This window comes from Lactuca sativa, chromosome 6 (assembly GCF_002870075.4).
Source record: "Lactuca sativa cultivar Salinas chromosome 6, Lsat_Salinas_v11, whole genome shotgun sequence".
In the NCBI taxonomy this organism is placed as follows: Eukaryota; Viridiplantae; Streptophyta; class Magnoliopsida; order Asterales; family Asteraceae; genus Lactuca; species Lactuca sativa.
The window spans coordinates 176,062,396-176,083,554 of NC_056628.2; the positions used below are offsets into that span (position 1 = coordinate 176,062,396).

General features: G+C 32.9%; 3 protein-coding genes across 3 annotated transcripts; 1 reads left to right on the forward strand and 2 right to left on the reverse strand.

The window, feature by feature from the left end:
- Positions 1-6,388: 6,388 nt before the first annotated feature.
- On the forward strand, positions 6,389-8,470 carry LOC128126666 (uncharacterized). Its single transcript, XM_052764503.1, has 3 exons — positions 6,389-6,948; positions 7,024-7,663; positions 7,747-8,470. Exons 1-3 carry the CDS (start codon positions 6,733-6,735, stop codon positions 8,358-8,360), a joined length of 1,470 nt encoding a protein of 489 aa, XP_052620463.1. The 5' UTR covers positions 6,389-6,732; the 3' UTR covers positions 8,361-8,470.
- Positions 8,471-13,839: 5,369 nt separating this feature from the next.
- Positions 13,840-15,508, reverse strand: LOC111905090 (uncharacterized). Its single transcript, XM_052764790.1, has 2 exons — positions 14,776-15,508; positions 13,840-14,660 (listed from the first exon to the last, which is right to left on the reverse strand). Exons 1-2 carry the CDS (start codon positions 14,926-14,928, stop codon positions 14,247-14,249), a joined length of 567 nt encoding a protein of 188 aa, XP_052620750.1. The 5' UTR covers positions 14,929-15,508; the 3' UTR covers positions 13,840-14,246.
- A 124-nt stretch (positions 15,509-15,632) lies between these two features.
- Positions 15,633-18,405, reverse strand: LOC122195761 (uncharacterized). Its single transcript, XM_052764504.1, has 7 exons — positions 18,278-18,405; positions 16,940-17,538; positions 16,713-16,854; positions 16,478-16,621; positions 16,026-16,397; positions 15,872-15,943; positions 15,633-15,780 (listed from the first exon to the last, which is right to left on the reverse strand). Exons 1-7 carry the CDS (start codon positions 18,308-18,310, stop codon positions 15,667-15,669), a joined length of 1,476 nt encoding a protein of 491 aa, XP_052620464.1. The 5' UTR covers positions 18,311-18,405; the 3' UTR covers positions 15,633-15,666.
- Between the last annotated feature and the right edge of the window lie 2,754 nt (positions 18,406-21,159).

Below are 21,159 nucleotides of genomic sequence, written 5' to 3' on the forward strand. Positions count from 1 at the left end.
ATTCATAACAAAATTTTAAAATATGGTCCAAAATGGTTAATTTTGGACCTAATTTGTAATAAAATTTAAAGTTCGGTCCAAAAGTGTAAATTTTGGACCAAATTTGTAATAAATTTGAAATCTGGGCCACAGGTGTATTTTTCTTTAAGTTGGATGACCTGTTTACTACGTAAAATAGTTAAATTAAAAAAGAATTACCAGTTTTTGGGACCTGGAATAAAAAAAAGATATATAATGACTAAATCGATTATGAGGCTTATATATAAAGACTTTTTAACAGTTTCAATGATTAAAATATGTTTAAATAAGAATTCAATGGTTCTAGGAAATCCGGGTGTTGCTTATCGTTAGCGTCTAAATTGAAAACGATCAATAGTCATGGGATGGATGGAAACTTGTACATTGAACGCATATACATCAGATTATACCATAAAATTCACATCTTAACCAAAAAAACTCACCTATTTTTTCGTTTAAAATTATTTTTAAACCACATTTTTTATCGAAAAAAAATTGAATATACCATTGTTCACGATTTTTCATCCTATTTCATAAAGACTCATGTTGATATATAAAAAATAATTTCTTTTCGAAAAAAACTCACTTCGGTTTGTTGTTTTTTTTTTACAATATTAAATTTATTTTTATAAAAAAAATCAATTCTACCAAGAATCTTAATTTTTTGTCCTCTATAAATAAACATTATCAACGATTTAAAAAAAATCGATTGGTTTAGATTCATATTGTGAATCTAAATTGTAAATATTTCAATTTTAATATTTTATAATGTGAATCTAAATTACTATTCATTGTGAATGTACTCATATCACAATGTGAATCCGGGCGGATTAACAATGTAAATATGTACTAAAATTTTGTTTTGTTTGTTACATCAATATGAATCTTTGTTTAAAAAGTGCAAAAATACGAATTTTCATATATTTATAAAAAAACGATTAAAATAGACCTTAATTTACAAAAAAACAAAGAAATAAAGTGGGTTTGTTTTGATAAAAAAAAACATATTTTGTATATCAATATGGATTTTGTGGAAAAATGACGAAAAATCATCAATAATGGTATATTCCGTTTTTTTTCCGATAAAAAACATCACCTACAGGAATTTAAATGAAAAAAAAAGGAAATTGGTTTTGTTATAATCTGGTGTGTGTGTGTGTGTGTGTCTATATATATATATATATATATATATATATATATATATATATATATATATATATATATATAATCAAAAAATAAAAAAAAAATAAAGAAAAACACTAGTATCTTTAAGTATGTAGTAAAGATATTTAAAAAAAACGAAAAAAAAAAACAAATTGAAAGAAAAAACGAAAAAAAATATAAAAAACGAAAAAAAAAAAAATTAAAACCGAGCATTTATCTATTTAAATTTTTTTTTCAATATATTTAACGAAAAATAAAAATAAATAAAAACAAATGAAAATAAATCAAAAAACTCACTTAAACGATGTTCCATGGATTTTCACCTCACGTGATTAAATCCACAAATTTGTATTAGTTACCACAGACATGGGTCGTATGCGAATGCCTCACGACCAAGTATTTGGGTTTGACGTTTGTGCCCTTAATGAAATGGGTGGTGGACAATCATCTTCGCATTCCTCACCATTTTTTGAGTCTCACCGGAACCGAACCCTATATATATATATATATATATATATATATATATATATATATATATATATATATATATATATATATATATATATATGTGTGTGTGTGTGTGTGTGTGTGTGTGTTTATGTTTGTATGTGTGTGTATGTGTGTATGTATGTGTGTGTACATAGTTCCTTGAAGCGCTTCCATATGAGTTAATGTTTTTGATAAAAACCAACATTATATTATGTATGTAATGTTTTTGGTGAATTAGATCAAATAAAGTTAATGATTCCTGAAATATTAACTCATGTGATATCACTAATCAGTGTCTTGATAAGACAATGTCTTTTTATCATCAGGTTGCTAGAGACATTAACCATACTATTTTGAAACAAAATGATCACCAATTTAAATATTCAGTATTTATATATTAGAGAATTAAACAGTAATGTTTTATCAATGATAAATAATATAGCGATGCATTCTATTTTTAAGCATCATCATGCTCCATATTTTATGTTTAATCCTTAAAAGGGATATGCTTCATAATCAGTCATAAATGTCAGAGTGGCAACAGGGTACACCTAATGTAAAAAATTAATGATATTCATGAGGTTGATGTGTCTTAATGGAAAAGATAAATTCATATGTATTCATAGTTGATGAATATTAGGCATGACCTACATCAATGTTGCAATTCATGGATCCACGTCATTGAGTGAACCTTGAATTATGTCTTTTGACTTTAGTTATTTCAAGACTTTTAAATGAACATGTTTTTTATATAACTTTAGGTACGTAAAGCACTGCTCACAAACATGACAATAATAAAGGCTAACTCCAGATTAAGCATGAAACACGAAGGAATACAAATATGAGATTTGTTCCTCTAAATGTTTAGAGTTCGGTATCAATTTTTCCCTTTGATGAATGAATAGATTGAAGTTTTGGGTTTAATCTTGACAGTTTATTTTAGTTTAGTATTTAATTTAGTAATTGCATAAAACGTAGTAGGTCATGGGTTGAATGAGTCATATGGACCAAGTCTTTTGGACTTTTTAGACCGGTAGTTAAGGTGCTAGAAAATAGTAAACATGGGATTGTTTTTGTTTGGAGTCGTTAGGTTTTTGTAGGCTATAAAATCCATCTATTTTCTAAATAAAGTTGCAGCCATTTTGATTCACTATTACTTCTTCTTCTTCTACATATTTCTCACGTAACAAACAGGGGTTGAATCTTTGGTTTTGCAGTTGACAAAAGAGGGGCCTGATTCCAACATTTGCTATTAGAGCGGGTTGAAGCAGGTTTGAGAGTCGATGTAGAGAAAGGAGGAGCAGTCCTTTGCTGCAGGGCTGAGAACGGAAAAGAAGAAGCATGTGAGATCAGCAAATAAAATGGTGAAGGGAGAGGAGAAGAAGAAGAAGAAGAAGAAGAAGAACATGAAGGGGTTGAGTACTCAAGTGAAAACCCAGAAGCTTTTAAGACCAATAAGTACTTAGTCACAACCAAGAGGAAGGGTCATATCTGGTTTGGAGCAGAAAGAAGAAAGACCGCTGCACAGCAGCAAATTAGAAAGAAGAATGAAGAATTGAAGATTGACTACTACAGCAGCGAGGACTGCTAGAAAGAAAGAAAGATAGAAAGAAAGAAAGAAAGAAAAGAAAGTAGAAAGTAGAAAGGAGAAAGAAGAAAGAAGAGGCCAGTTGCTTGCTTATCTAAGAAAAAAAGCAGCAAGGTGAAGATTGTGACATACAACCTGTTGGATGTTGCTTTCTTGAGAAAGAAAGAAACACAGAAATGAGGATCAAATCAAGGTGGTTTTTCGACTGTGGTGTGTTCTGGATCTGCTGTGGAGTTAATGACTCACAATCGTGTTGACAGTCTGGCTGTGAAGGTGTGATCCCGAAGATTAAAAACATGTGGAGATGAAGAAAGATATGCAGCAGAAGGTTGTTGTGTGTTAGCAAGATTCGGTAAGCAAGAGAAGCAAGTAGCAAGGTTGATCATGCTTTGTTGATCACAGGAAAAGGAAGATATCAAGCAAGAGGTTTGTAGTAAGTAGCAAACCAGAAATCTATAGCAAGTAGCAGACAATAGCAAGTAGAAAGTTTCGGGTTTGGAGCATGAACGATTGTAGCAAGATGCAAGAAAGTTTTTGGAACTCGAAAGTTTAGCAAGAGCAAGATATAAGAACTTTGTGTTCTTAAAGCAAGTAGCAAGATTGAATAAAATGATTTGAATAGCAAGAGAAGCAAGATCAAGATTGTCAAGATTAAGGGGTGAATGTTGGGTTTAATCTTGACAGGTTATTTTAGTTTAGTATTTAATTTAGTAATTGCATAAAACGTAGTAGGTCATGGGTTGAATGAGTCATATGGACCAAGTCTTTTGGGCCTTTTAGATCGGTAGTTAAGGTGCTAGAAAATAGTAAACGTGGGATTGTTTTTGTTTGGAGTCGTTAGGTTTTTGTAGGCTATAAAAGCCATCTATTTTCTGAATAAAGTTGCGGCCATTTTGAGTCACTATTACTTCTTCTTCTTCTACATATTTCTCACGTAACAAACAGGGGTTGAATCTTTGGTTTTGCAGTTGACAAAAGAAGGGCCTGATTCCAACATGAAGCATGTGGCTACACCTTGAGGAGTCTAATTGATGTTATTCATTCGCATATAAAACATTTATGTAGCATCTTACGTTTTAATCTATGATTCGATTTACACATATATTAGAACGAAGGGTTGTTTAGATTACGAATCATTGGCCACTAAATAGTTAGAGGAAGTTTTTGTATGAAAAGAATTAGGTATATATTTAAGGGCAATAGTGTTACTAGACGATTATCATTGTTTGTACATTTAAGAACACAATGAGAATAAACAATAATACTATTTATAGTGTATAAATTTTACCACTTATATTAAATACATAAAAATAAAATGTTATTTTTGTTATTTATTTTGTCAAATTCTATATAATAAATAAATAAATATTTATTAATTAAAAAAAATTATTAATTAAATGCTTATTATTAATTAAGAAATAATAATATTGAGTTGAGATTTTATTTATTGAAATGGAAAAGCTTTTAAGAATATCTCAAGACTGTCATGGCCCTTTAGTGGTAATTTGTTATAAAACTAGGGAAGAATCTCGTGTTGCGGGTGTTAGAGTTGCGAGGGTTGGAGGGTATTTCATAATCTTATTAAAAAAATAGAAAATAGCAACAAACTTTACAATGTTTTACATATACTCATAGGCTTTTCAGCATACCGTTTCTTAATAAGAAAAATATTGAAAGTACAATGTTGTAATATAAAGAGTGAAAGTACGATGCGACTTCTTGTATTTAGCCCTAAAAGATTTCTAACATGAAATTGCAAATATTAGAGATTTGGGTAATGGAAATCACCCCGGTTAATACAGATTTAATAGAGAAAATGACAAAAATAGCCAATTATACTAATTGCATTACAAAAATAGCCAAAAAAAATCGGGATTACAAAAATAGCCACCCATTTCGCAGGTGAGAAGGCCCCATCTGCGAAATGGGTATCTCATCTGCGAATGTACAAGTGCCTGAAGCACAGCTGTGCTTCAGGCACTTGTACATTCGCAGATGAGAATTTTTTTTTTTTTTTAATATTTTTCGGTATAAATAGGGGTAATTTCGCAGATGGAATAGGTCCCATCTGCGAAATCCTCTGATCCTATCTGCGAAATGATGATTTTTTTTTTTTTTTTTTTTTTTTTTTTTAAAGGTTGACTACGAAATGAATTGGTTTGACTGCGAAATGGGCTTTGCTATATAAAAATTTTTGTAGAAAAAATATCATTTTGGTTGTTATTTGGTTTGTGAAATACTCTCTATCTCTACAATTTGCTCAAAAAATGATTGAATATTTGGTTTGTCTTGTAACCGGTGGGAGATGGCAAGTTAATGGAACTAATCTGGAATACATATGTCCACAGGGAGGTATTTCTGAATTTGCTTTGATATTTTCTGAGTATATTAGTTATAGTGATTTTGTATCTATGGTAAGAAGCAAAATTGGTTTGTTAGACAAATATAGAATTAGTCTTCGTTTCCACCATCCTGAATTAAATTATTATATAGCTATAGTTGAAGACGTGGATGTTAGAATGTTGATAAACGTAATCAAATGTAGTGGAGGAAGGGCTGTGAAAGTGTTTGTGGTGGTTGATGAAGTTGAGGAGGTTAATGGGGGCGGTGAAATTGGAAACGAACTTGTTGGTAATTTATGCAGTTTTAAAGGGAGCAACGATCCGATAGGTACTTTCAATACTCCTAGTGTACCTCAGTTTCACAGTGTTGCTGAAAATGTTAATGTTAGTTATTCACCTATTCAATATGTGGATCCCGAGAATTACAAGTATGTTGGTGATGATGATGTTGGTACATATCTTAATCATGTTGGTGGTCGTTGTGATGATGTTGCCGAACAAGAAGTTAAACTTATGAATAGGCGTGTGGTAGATAAAACTAAAAAGAAAAAAAATTCAACTCAAAAAAATGAAAAAAATCATGTTTACGGGCATTATGTTGATGTTGGTGATGTATGTTTAGATATAACCGAGCTACAAAGTAATTCCGATAGAGATGAGTTGGGTGATGAAGTTAAAACTAAGTATCCCGATAACCTTTTTTACGGTATGCCCCCTGTACCAGCATGGCCAGTTGATAATAATGAAGATATCCCAACACAGATGCTAGACATTAATCTTCAAAAGATTCAATGTGAGAGTATATTTAAAAACAAAGAACTTTTAAAGCGGTGTATTGGTAAAAAATGTCTTCGAGAAGGTTTCCAGACGAGGACAAGTAGATCCACCAAATCAAGGTATGAAGCTGTGTGTGTTTCGAAAAATTGTTCTTGGTTACTAAGAGCAAAAGCAATTAAAAATACTGATGGACTTTTCCAAGTGAATAAATTTGTTGATGTACACACATGTTCTTCAACATTGTTGCAACCTAATCATCGACAAGCAAACAAATATGTTTTGGGTGAATATGTTGCTGATGTTTTGGCTGAAGACTATAGTAGAGTTTATCGGGGAAAAGAAATTGTTAATGATATGAATGCTCAATTGAATATCAATATCTCATACCATCAGGCATGGCGTGCGAAACAATATGCATTGTTGTCGTTAAGGGGTACGAAAGAGGATTCTTTTACCAAACTTCCGGCGTATTGTCACAACTTGGCCAAACATAATCCGGGTACTGTCACACATATTAAAACAGATGCTGATGATCGGTTTGAGTTTTTGTACGTCGCACTCGGTTGCTCGGTTAGTATTATCATGTTCTAATTTTTTTTTAATATTTATTTTGGTGTATTTGAATAGATATACAATGTATTGTAGGTACGAGCTTTTGTCAATTTTTGTAAGCCGACCCTAGTAGTAGATGGAGCTCACCTAAAGGGCGAGTTCAAAGGTACCATGCTACTTGCAGTTACTAAGGACGGACAAAATCAAATATTACCGGTTGCATATGGTATATGCAAAAATGAGTGTACTGATTCTTGGACATGGTTTTTTCAAAAACTACGTGATTGCATAGGAAATATGCAGGAGCTTACAATTATATCTGATAGGTCTCCATCTATAGCAACATCCGTTGCCAACATTTTTCCTCACGCTCATCATGGAATATGTGGTGTCCATTTGTATTTCAACATAGTATCTAGATTCGGCAAGAGTAAGACGGTTAAAGGAATTTTTTGGGAGGCATGTAGGGCGTACACAGTTGATGCTTTTGATGCTGCCATGGATGTTATGAAAAAGACAAAAGAACCAGTATGGGAGTACTTAAAAAGTATAAATCCAGAAACCTGGTCAAGGGCACATTTTAAAGGGAACCGATACAATCTTATGTCGTCCAACAGTGCGGAGTCTATAAATGCATTATCTAGACACGCACGTAAGGTGCCAATACTTATGTTGATTGATTTTTTTCGTGCTACAATGCAACAATGGTGGTTTCAAAGACGTAACTTTGCAGGTATTACGTAAATTTGTAATATTAATGTTTTATTAGTTTCGATGTTATTGATTTTAACTTCTTCATTTTGGCTGTTTTTTTAGCGGAAGCAACAACAACACTTACCCCTTGGGCGGATGAAGTTGTAAAAGAAAACAAGAAAAATTTTACCAAATGGGATGTTCGCATGATCTCAAATACGAAATGCGAGGTCAAAAAGGGGGCACAAAATGTGATTGTTGATTTTCAACATATGACATGTACATGTAGGCATTGGCAACTTGATGGGATACCTTGTGGTCATGTCATAAGATGTTTAACAGTGAACAATTACCAAGACTGCTCGAGGTTTGCATTAAATGCTTACTTTACCGAAACACTGAGGAAAACATATGAGGAATCAATAAACCCTCTGCCGAAGCCATCCGAATGGGAGATCCCCGATGATTTGATGATTGTTAAGCCACCTATAATGGATAAACGTCAGCCAGGCAGGCCAAGAAACACAGACCGCATTCCATCCCAAGGCGAGGGTCCAATTATAAAAGAGTGTTCTACATGTGGTCACCTAGGACACACGAGAAATAATTGTACTGGAAGGGCGTCTGGTAGCAGAGCAGGTCACATAATTTCTCCTGCAGAAATGGCATATAATATTGGTGGTTCAGCGGGTTGCTCACAAACCCATAACGCTGATTTTGATATAAAACAACCTTGAAATTAAGAGTAATGACGAGTTGTTAGCTTATTATGTATTGTAATATTTTTATTAACTCTTACAAGACATTGCTATGCTTTCATATTTTAGTTAAGTTTGTTGATTATAACAATGAATGAAGCCTTTATATCATAAAATATAGTTTGCAGATTTATTTTAACAGTTACAACATGTTATTTAAAAAAAACAACAAACGATCATTTGGCAACCTAATCTGTTTCATGATAATATTACAACAACTTTATAACTAATTTTTAAACTCAGGGAACTGCAACGGGTACTTCTCTTTCTCCATTGTTATATAGTCATCCCTAATTCTCATTTTGTCTTCGAAACGATCCTTTTTTACCATAATGTGTATCAACTGCTCATCCTTCTTAGCAAGCCGTTTTTCAGTCGTTTTGATTGCCTTCTTACTCTTTTTTATCCAATCTTTATGCTCTTTGATTTTGTTTTTATTGAGGTCAATCCATTCTTCAGCTTGTTTGCATTCCGAACCTATATCATTAGCAAGTTGAGTGAGAAGTCGGGATGACTCTTTGTCCTCTTCTTGTTGTGCTTCAGCCTTCTTTAATTCTTCAAAATTTTCATGTGACATATATGACCCGGCTGAAGAGGGTGTAAAAAAAGGGTCTACAGAATCACAGTAGTAACAATCTACTTCGTTGCATGAGCAAATTTCGAATTTGTGTGAGGAACTCATAATAAAATCGATGTTGTATTAAACTGGAGCAATAAGTGGTATTTATACATACTAGACAGTAATGAGAAGTCCAACTTTGAAATGACTAGACAGTAATGACAAGTCACTGTAGTAACCCGCACATCCCAGTGGGTCCCTTTAGTGACAAGAGATAAATGACAGTTTGACATGACAAAACACTGCATAAAGCTGAAATTCGTAGTCATAATATAACCATTTCGTAGTCAAAGTATTATTTCGTAGTCTATTTATTTATATAAATAGATGTTTAAGATCTATAAACCAAACACCCAAATCACCTAAACGAAACGAATTCCCATTATTAGAAATGTCGTCGAATGCAGCAATAGGTGCGAATGAAGTACCTGGTTCCAATTCTGAAAGGCCATGGACGACAAACGAGGTGTTAGTTCTAACACGGTGCTGGCTAAGTGTTAAGGATGGTGAACCGTTACTTGCTCCCCCGCATTGCCTAATTGGTGATGAATGGAGTCGCATCACATCTTTGTTTAACCATGAGATGGGAGAAGGGCAAAAAAGAGAAAAATCAGATGTTGTTACTAAGTGGACGGATGTAAAGGAGGAAGTGACATGGTTCAATCGAGCATGTAGTTATGCGAAACGTAACAATGTTCGTTGTCGTGACGAAGAAGAGTTCTTGGAAGTTGTTACAGAGTTTTACATCTTTGAGCATGAAGGCAGAGACTTCGAATATGAGGAAGTTTGGAAGGTTGTTAGAGATAAACAGTATTTCAAGTAGACCGCTCTAATTTGTGTTAAGAATAAGCCATGGACTTGTGTTTTACGTTAATGCCTTGATCGTATTATGTCGTTTTTTTCATGTAATTGTTGTGATGTTTTAATGGTTCATGGAATCTTGTTACTAATGTATTCTAATATATTTTGATAACTAATGCAATGGCCATTTATTAACCCAAGTTAATCATACGAGTTTCTCACATACTAAACTAAAATATATTTTAAACATATGAAACACATACGAATTACATACGAAATACATGAAAATAACCTAGTACTCACATAATAAACTAAAATAGATTTTAAACAAACGAAATACATACGAAATACATAAGAAATACATGAAAATAACCTAGTACATGAAAATAACCTAGTACTGAAATAACAAACTAAAATAGATTTTAAACAAACGGGATATATTTCAAAATATTCCAAGGGGCTTCAAACTGGAATTCCAACCCGTTACTTAATGACTTGTATTCCTCCTTAGCAGCTTCCAAGATGACATCCTCAGTAGCATTTAGACGGGCGTCGTCAATTTTGGTATAAAGATCGTTGAATAATAGAACTTCGGTTTTCATTTCATACCATCTTGCTAAGATGTCTAGTTCGTCACGATCGTTTCTTGTAGCCATTCGGTTTGCAGCATTGAAAATATTTGTTAGACGGCTCCAAAACATTGGATCATTCAACTTGCTTGTCTCGTACACATGAATGTAAGCATGTGTAAGAACCAAGAACTCTTCATTGCTCCATGATATAGAAGTCATTTGGATTGAAACAAAGAGGGTAGAATCTAAAAAACAATATTTGAACAACTATATTGGTTATTTTAATAACGTTTTGCGTGTAACTTAGGGTCAATTTATAGTAGTTTCTACACAAAATCGCAGTTCAAACTTCTAATATGTCTGCAATTCATAGTCAAAATTAACTGACGAATGCAGTGTACTATACTTATAACACAACAGATCACTGTTCGAGTTGACAATTCATCCCCAGTTGAATGACAACACAATACATTGTTGTTTGAGTTGACAACTCATTGCACCAGGAAAGTAAGGAGTCGTTATAAATAGATTTCAATATCCGTTGTAATTGTATTCTATTACTTCCCTCCTTGCAATTATGGACTCACCACATATATGGAGGAACGCAGAGGAGGTTGCTTTGGTTCAAGCTTGGATTACAACTGTAGAGGTGGATTTTCCACCGGGTCCCCCACAAGTTCGTGCTGGATCATTTTGGTCTCGTGTCTGTCATTTGTTTCACCATTTAATGAACCGCACTCAATATCGAAGAAGAAGAGATGTCAAAGCGAAGTTTCTGAATATGAAAATGAAGGTGAAACAATTTCAACGTATTTATAACGAGTTGGATAACGAACATGCAAATACGGATGAAGACATTCTACGGCAGGTGGCTTTGGAACTATACCGCTTTCAATACGATGGTAGCGAGTTTACCCACTTAGATGCATGGAATGTTTTAAAGAATGTCCCTTATTTTTAATATGCATGTTGGTTAAGTTAATTGTTTTTCGTTATTTAAGTTGCTTTTTGTTGTATGTGTCTAGTCGTTACTATTTAATAAACGTCCATTTCTTTTAATGTTTGTTGTTCCCTCAATAGCCAATATTTAGAAAGCAATAAAATAAAATCGGGGTACATAAATAACTAACACATAATACGACATAAAAAATAAACTGGGTACATGGATAACTAATACGTAACACAACAGTAAAATAAAAACAGAGTACATAAAAAACTAATACATAATACTACATAAAACATAAATGTGCTACATGAATAACTACTGCATTGAGGGAGGTAACAGGACCACCGTTTCATTTGGTATTTCCCAATGCTCATATGATGGTATACCATTCACCAACTCAGATCCATATGCAACTCGATACACATAATTAGTGAACTTGTATTCAACCATTCTCTGAATGGACTCAGATGTACGGGTTCTTAGACATGCTATAGCGTGGCCACATGGTATACCGCTTTTTTGCCATTTACCACAACTACATACCCTTCGTTCAAGTTGTACGTTGTTGGTGGCAAAAGTGTCATGGACTTCAAATGTATCCCCATACAAACGTTTTGCATTACAATTGTAAGACTTGCTGAGACTTTTTTGAACCTTACTCTCAACGTAAGGGGTCAACCCACCAGACAACCTCCCTGTAAAATTTGATATTTTAATAAAAATAGCAGCACAATAAAAAAAACAAAACATAACAATCTCCCTTACCAGCCAGTTCGGCCCGCTCAGCATACTTTGATTTTATCGACGTGGTGGTTAACTCAATTATCGTTGTTATAGGAAACTCACGTGAGGATATAATTTGCAAAATTTCAGGGACGTCAATCGATTTAACATTGTAACGTATTTTTGGGAAAAATGCTCTTGTCCATTTTGAAATCGGTATATCGTCAAGCCAGTAAATTGGACTCATAAGCAAGGTGCAGAAAGGTGGTTGCCTACATGTACTTTGCAACCTTTCGAAAGACAAGTAAAAATCATCAACGCTATATGCATTGCATGACTTCCAAAACAACGATTCGACTTCCGTATTGTTATGTCCGATAGACTCACGTATCTTTCGAGCTATATCTTTAGGACAATATCCATGATAGGAATCCGGGTAGGCACTGTCAACACCAAAGTCTATGTTATCACACATGTTGCTTATGAAACCAACCTCTGTGTCCTCACCTAAACAATCTCTTAACCTCATCATGAACCATCTCCATGATTCTTCACACTGTAAGGTTCCCAAACCAAGTGCTAAGAGTAGTGGCTCATGATTTCCATCTAAAGCCACTGCGAAGTACATTGTTGTCAGAAAGCTCCCAAGAAGGGGTAAATAACCTACATATATCAGCGGTATCATGCACCTAAGGAAGGTACGAATCTACATAAAAACGAAGACATATTAGTGTTATGTAAGAACTAATCGACATAGATTACCATGAAATATTGTATAACTCAATAAAAGAAGTATGTTATACCACGCAACCTAAAGCCACAAAACAGAATTGAAAGCGGTTGTTATCGGTTTTCTTAATGGTTGTGAAGGTATTAGGATTTGTTCTTTGAAGGTTATGCAAGAAAATTGGTAGTTGAGAAAAGGTTCTTTGGCTGTGACTACTCATTTTCAATACCGATAATTGTGCTCTACAATGATCACACAAATGGAATTATAAATAGAAGATATTGTATCTCTACTGATCAAAATTCATAGTTTAACCCTTTAAATTCGTAGTTGAACATTTTGAATTCATAGTCAAACCAGTTCATTTCATAGTCAAATTTCACTGACCGACATGACAATACTACAGAATGTACTTGTCTGCATTTCATAGTTGAACTTTTATGAATTCATAGTCAAACCAGTTCATTTCATAGTCAAATTTCACTGACCGACATGACAATACTACAGAATGTACTTGTCTGCATTTCATAGTTGAACTTTTATGAATTCATAGTCAAACCAGTTCATTTCATAGTCAAATTTCACTGACCGACATGACAATACTACAGAATGTACTTGTCTGCATTTCATAGTTGAACTTTTATGAATTCATAGTCAAACCAGTTCATTTCATAGTCAAATTTCACTGACCGACATGACAATACTACAGAATGTACTTGTCTGCATTTCATAGTTGAATTTTTATGAATTCATAGTCAAACCAGGTTATTTCATAGTCAAAAAGAATTGTCCGTTATATGATTTATTCTATAAATGGGTGTCACTCATTATGAAAAAATTTAACTGAGAAAGTAACTCCGATTTAAAAGAATAAGAAGGCTAATGGCATACTGCAATTGTGGAGGAGAACGTATCGTTAGGATTTCGGGTACAGCTAAAAACCCAGGAAGATTGTTCTACGCTTGCCCGTATTTGGTATCATGTTCTTACCGTCATTCAAATTTAAACCCTTGTGTTTACATGACACAAATTTATTTTCTTACTGTGGATATTAAATTTAACAGGGACCAAAATGCGGGTTTATCAGTTGGGTTGATGAAGAGAAGGACCAATCTTCTATGGTAATAGCTAAAGTAGCTAACTCTAATAAGCTCTTTCAATCAGAAAATAAGAAGTTAAAGATAGCGTTGGTTTGTAGTTGGGTGTTGTTCTTGGCAGTTCTTGTTTACAAGTTGTAAGTTTTTCAATATTGTTTTTATGGTTTTGAAGTTGTTTGGTCAATAAATTGTTGTATTTGTAACGTTAAAACAAAAGTTGTGGTCGTTCTTATGTTGAATTTATTGATAAGTAATTAGTAGGTCATTAAATTGTTGTAATTGTCGTAACGTTATATTTTTTGTCATCCGTTGAGTAAACTCTAAAGATAAACTAATAATGAAATCCAACATTAATTTGTATATACATTTATATAATCCAACTACAGAGGAGCAAGACTAGACCCCCAAATAATTTTTGCCATCCGGAGACGGAACTCTAAAGCTGCGTTCTTTGGGTCAATAAGAACACGTATTGGTTGACCTGAAACCAATTGCTCCATAAACATACAAAGAAAAACACCGCAATCTCCCAAATGACTACTTTGTTGGGGAACGTTTTCTTCATAAATGAATTGCATATTCAATGGAATCCTTGGGATGTTCCTCCGCGCCCAATACTTAATCTTGTCCAAATAATTTGCCACCCGACGTTCAAATTTGGAAAAGATTCCTTCGGATTGGAATTTTTCATAAGCACCTCTACCAAGACTGTCATAAATATGCACTTCCATTGACGCTAATCGTAGTTCCCCAAATAGCCAATGATTAGGGGATGAATGAATCGGCAATAAGACCTGTATAAGGATCAGAAAATAAAATTATGTTTATTTACATCACAATACAAAAAATCACAATACAAAAACATAACAAAAAAACGATATTATTTTCAATATAAACTATTAAGTTTACCGTATCAACATCCCACCAAGCAACCATGAAGTTAGGGTATGTAGCAATACCAGCCATAAACGCCCTCCAGTCCTGTCCTTCTTCCAAAGCATGAGAAACAAAAAAATTTGGAGGCATTATTGTATGTCGGTCGCTCTCAAACCGTCTCTCCATCAAAAGTCGGTACCAAATGGTTATATGCTGCACACATGATACTTTTGTTATTGACTAAAAAACAATTAACTTTTAAAAGAATTAATTAACAATTTATTTACCGCTGACTCCAACCATCCGTCGTGTGTATGCCCAAACAATGAGCTCCAAAAATCTCTATCTAACACGAAATTAAACAAACGATGCTGCACATCGTATGAATGCAATACATAATTTTGGATGACATCCTCACCGCCTGCTACGTAAGGTTGCAGGCGCAACATGGAGAAGTCATGAGCAACACCAAAAACTGGAGGAGGAACGGGGCATGTTGATTTCGTACCAACCTTCTTTTTTGTTCTTCTTTTTTGTTTCGGTGTCGTGTGCAACTAAAAACAATATTCATATGTTTAAATGTATATCTTTCAGATAATTCACATAAACATAGATAATTCACATAAACATAAAATCATCAGTTTATAAATAAAACGAATACCTCGGTGTAAGGAGTGCATAAAAATTGTGATGGTTTTCGACTCCTAGGTTTATCGGGTGTAACTTCTTTGTCATCATCATCATCATGAAAATAATCTACATTTCCCGTTATTATTAGTTCGTCTTCATCCGGCACATCATCATCAAATTTGTTCCCTGCATTGTCATTCCTCTCCTCCCACTCCTACATTAAAGATAATACTTTATACTTAATAACGAAATACACATAATTTAATAAGCAATAATATCTAAATAAACAAAATATTAATATAATATTAATGTAACTATAATAACCTCTTTAACTTCACTATAATCGTTTACATCAAACACATCATCATCAAATTTGTTCCCCGCATACTGATTACTCTCCTCCAACACCTACATTAAAAATATAACTTTTTACTTAATAACGAAAGACACTTTATTAAAAAGTAATTATTAAAATCGTAAAGGTAACATTTATAACAACCTTGTCGTCTTGAGTATCACCAAAAACATTTTGAGTTGTATTGTTTTTATTCATCTCTTCATCTTGCACAACCTATATTTTCAAATATAAAATATGAACACAGGTATTCATATATGTTAATAAAATTTAATAAATAATGTAGCGTGTAACTAACCTGTTCATCATAATTTCTTTGTGACACTGTCGGGTCCTCAAAAAAAATGTCGTTCCAAAATTGGTCATTATTCACTTCTTCAACAAAAACCTCTGTAGGTTTTTGTTGATTCATAAACACATGCTGCTCCAGTGCATGTACCCGTTTCAACAACTCGTCTAGCTTGTGTTTCCCACTGCCCCGACCTCTACCATGAGAGCGACCACTGGACGACATACTAGACGAAGATTCGTCTTGTCTCCTAAAATGGTCCCGTACTGGGGATGGAACTGCTTTCCCTTCACCATATACATACTCTTGAAATGACATATAATAAAAAGATGTCATCTCACCATCACCCGGTAACATGTTTTGTCTTGGTGGTAGCCCCTCCTAAAAAATTAAACATATTAAAAATGCATATAAAACTATAATAATCAACTTTATTAATAATAAACGAATTATTTTTAAACCTGCATCTTTGACCAAATCTTGTTCACATCAACCCATTTCAATTTTTTTGTTCCGCTCCATCTTTTCATCCGAGGCAAGTCTTTATTTTTTCTCAATGCAAATCCACATGCACGAACAGCCGGAATCATCTCATATATCCATATCTACAATTTTGTACAATAACAGTAATAAAAGTTAAAATTAAAATAAAAAATATAACAATAAAACAATTTAAATATAATAAAATTTTTATACCCTAATTGGAGCAGTAAATCCTGAGACGGAATACTTTAAAGTTTGACCACGCTCAGGAAGTGATAAATAATGATGTATCTTATTCCACGTATCCTCAAGGTCAACATAAGTAAAATCCCATAGATAGCTACCCCAAGCGAAGCTAACAAAACAAAAAAAAACTAAATTGATTATTATATAAATTATAACTTTAATAAAATAGAACTTTTAACGTAAAGAAAATATACCTATTCCAGAGATCCAAATTCTCAGCCAAATAAAACCAATCTTGTGGCACCCGATCGTTAACTTCTTTGCCCAAAAAACCTTCACACAAAATGTATATCAAACATACTCTAACTGCATCAAGGTCGTCAAGTGTTAGGAATGTTTGATTTAAAATTAAACTTTTCAGGTCGCCGATTTTCACCGAACTATTAGTATGGTCCGGAAATAGCCGTTCACGCAGTAAACATCTTTTTTTACTGCTTATTAATTTTTCCGACCCTTTTCTCCCAATGTTTTTTGGATACTCCCCAAAATTGAAGCCGGTAATCAAACAAAACTCTTCCGGCCCATAAACCATTTTGGTATTGCCTACTCGAAAATATAAACGTTTTATTCCATCTGGAGATAAAACAGGGTCCGGCCGGATCTGATGAAGGAACATTTTATGAAACAATAAAGCGTCCCCTTGTAAACGAGGGACATCAATAAAATAGCCAAAGACGGTATTTCTGAAAATAGCACGTCGGGCATCATCTAAAACTTCAAAGACTTCCCATATGTTACCGCCAGAGCCTTTTAGGTTCGCAAAGGCTTTCGTATTCATTAAACTAAAATCATGCTGCAAAAAAAAACACAAAAACAAATTAGATAACTAAAAAATATACTTTTTTTTAAATATATTACGAACTGCAAATACTTTCTTAATTACTAATATATATATTTCCGATAAAAAACAATAACATACACATATATAAACAATTTTCCAAGTTATACAACAAATATATTTACGATAGATCACAATATCATACATAATTATATAAATATTTTCAACTTAAACATATTTTCAACTTAAAAAAATTTTCAACTTAAACGACAAATATATAAACAATTTTTATCTTTCTAATTAAAACTAACATTATATAACCATAACCATATAAACAAAAAAATTTAAAAATAAAACGACAACCAAACTAACAATTTTGCAAGTTATACGACTATTTTATACAAATTTTTCAACTTATACGACAAATAAAAACAATTTCTAACAATATATATACGACAAATTTTCAACTTATAAATGTTATACGACAAATATATATACAGTTTATATAAACAATTATAGGATAAAAATTTACAAGATTTCAGGTTATACAACAACTAAAAAAACTATAAAAATAACAAATTGTAAACATTATCCACGCAGTCTCTACTTGTCTCTACTTGCATTTAAACTTCAAGTATACTAAAAATATACTAAAACTATCAAACACAACAAAATTACCCTTTTTTAACACTAAATAATACAACAATTGATAAAAAAAAAATAACTTTAAACATTAAAAGAGTTAAAATCTAACCATATTTGCGGGATTGTTGACATAATCCTCCATTTTCTTCAAAAACTAGCCAAAATTCCGAGAAAAGCCCAAAGTTAGAGAGAGTTAGAGAGAGTTTTTGTGTAGAGAATGGTGAAAATGAAAAAAAAAAAAAAAAAAACGTTTTTATACCTAAAAACACCCATTTCGCAGGTGAGAAGGCCCCATCTGCGAAATGGGCATCTCATCTGCGAATGTACAAGTGCCTGAAGCACAGCTGTGCTTCATGCACTTGTACATTCGCAGATGAGATGCCCATTTCGCAGATGGGGCCTTCTCACCTGCGAAATGGGTGGCTATTTTTGTAATCCCGATTTTTTTTGGCTATTTTTGTAATGCAATTAGTATAATTGGCTATTTTTGTCATTTTCTCGATTTAATATTAGTAATAATCTCATAACGCAAGAAAGATGTTGTTTTGTAGCCAAATTACCAATTTAACCTTAACAAATGAAAAAACTGAAAAAATAAGTCGTAAAAACAAATACTACATTGCACTCCATGAGAAAAAAACAACTTCTTTAATTCCAATGGAATTAATCATTGTATTCTATCATTCCCAAACACTAAGTCTAGAAAATTTACACCATATACCTTAGAGAAAGATGACCCACTCAATTTTGGAGCCCTATACCATCTTGTTGCAAGATAATCCTGAAAACACATCCAGAAAACATAAATAATTCAACTATAAACTATATAATAAAAAAAAGATTAGAAATAATTCAATAATGGGAATAAAAACAAACATAGTGTCCAAAATATTGGAGTAGGTGTATCGTTGAAAGCATCTCTCTCAAGACCAAAATCACAAATCTTGAGTTTGCAATCCACAGTTGCCAATATATTTTCGGTTTTAAATCCCGATGAAAAACATTTGCTGCATAAATATTAAATAAATTCAATATCAATTATCAAAAAAAGAAAGATATGAATTCCAGTTATCCTAGATTAAGTCAAAATGAAAAACCATGTAGTTAGTACCAGTTATTCTAGATTAAGAAAAATCGACTGTCAAAAGAGCAAAAATAGACACTGTTAGTTTTTTGTGGGTTGCATGAATGTTTGTTTTATTAATTTGTAATGTATTCGTATATGAAAACATACTTACATATTTACAATCACCAAGAAGAATCAATATGGAGATTTCCCTGAAAACTCGAGAGCATGCATAACTTGACAAGGGACATACTCTTCAACATTAAGGGCGAATCTGTCCAAAAAACAGTTAAAAATGAAAGGTAAAAAGCATATTTATGTCGATAACCCTTATTCTATTTCCCAAGCAAGTCTCGTGCTCGCTACCGGAAATAAATTACATAGACAATGTGGTAGCAACCTTGCTATGGAACGACATTTCATAGCACAATCCATTGCAGATTAACAACGAAAATACGTTCTATGGCGTCCTTCCCTAGCAAAATCGTGTTTTTCTTATAGTGAATATTATTGTTTCAAATTAATATATTATTCTACATATTAACAAATCGTTTATTTAAATTTATTAATCAATTAATAAATTCAACCTCTCTCTCACATACACACAAAAGTGATAACTTCATCTTTCAAAATATTTGAATAGGATTTGAAAGATGCAAAGTAAATCCACCTGAAGACTTATCTGAACCACAAGCTTAAACAGCATCACAAACCTCCTTTTTTGTAATATGGTCCTCTAAAAACGTACTCTACTCAATGCCAAGGATTTTATACTGAATGTTTCTGTGAATTATTTGAAACCCATCGAAAGCTTGAAATTTATGTTTAAAAAACCAAAAGAGGATATTCCTAATAACCATCTGTTCGGCAACCATTGTTCTTCACTCTTCACTCCTTTAATATATAAATTAATGACGTCTTTTCTAATTAATCAGCCCATGAAATTTTTTTGTGTTTTCATCAACTTCAGCGGCAAAAAGAACTTTTGCTTTTTTCTAAGCATCAATATGATCTTCATTTTCAAGGTCATGAAATTTACTTTTAAGTTCAAACCCCTCCTGTTAGAGAGTAATCAAACTTCTCGGCTTTAGCAATAGCTAAGCTAAATGCTTATTTTTTCGAATTCTTAATTTGCAGAAAAATGAGTACAAGCTTTATTTTATTTTTAGAAACAATGCATATATTAGAACCAGTACAAGCTTGAGCTTCGGTCCAAACGAACTGAACCAAGAAATCAAAGTCGACAATATGTAACCAAGAGTTTTAGAGTTTAAAAGGTACCGAAAAGTATTTAAAAGATTGCCTCAACATGATAGTCCTATGATTAAAAATCAACATTTCGAAAGTAATAGCTTAGATATTTTGAATTACAGCAATTAAATCCTCCAAGAACTAGGAATCGATCAAGATTGATAAGTTTTCCTCATTACTAATGATACGAGTAAAAGCATGCCCGCCTAAAGAAAGATCCCAAAAACGACCATTGATGATTACATTACTAAAAGCCTCTGCTGAGGAATGATTAAAAACTGATCCCAATCTCTCCGAAGGACAAAATATTACATTGAAATCACTAAAAACTATGTAATTGTCAGGGTTCTGGTCCATAAAGTAATAATAGAGTGCCATAAAACTTCTTTTCTTCTATTTTCCTAAGGAGCATAAACGTTGATAAAAAACTATTTAAGTTTAAAGTCCAAAAAAGTATTTCTGGAACAGAACTCCAACCACACCTAGAGTCTTTCCATGTAGTTACACTCCACGTCCAAACATCCTTCTTTACGTAACATCTTATTAACATTAAGAAAAGGTTCACATCTCTTATATTGGCAAGAACAACACAAGCAGTATCCGGAACAGCCGAGAGGTCAGTCTCATCTAAAAACATCTTCTTGTGTATCTTTCTCACCGTTTCTTTCACGTTC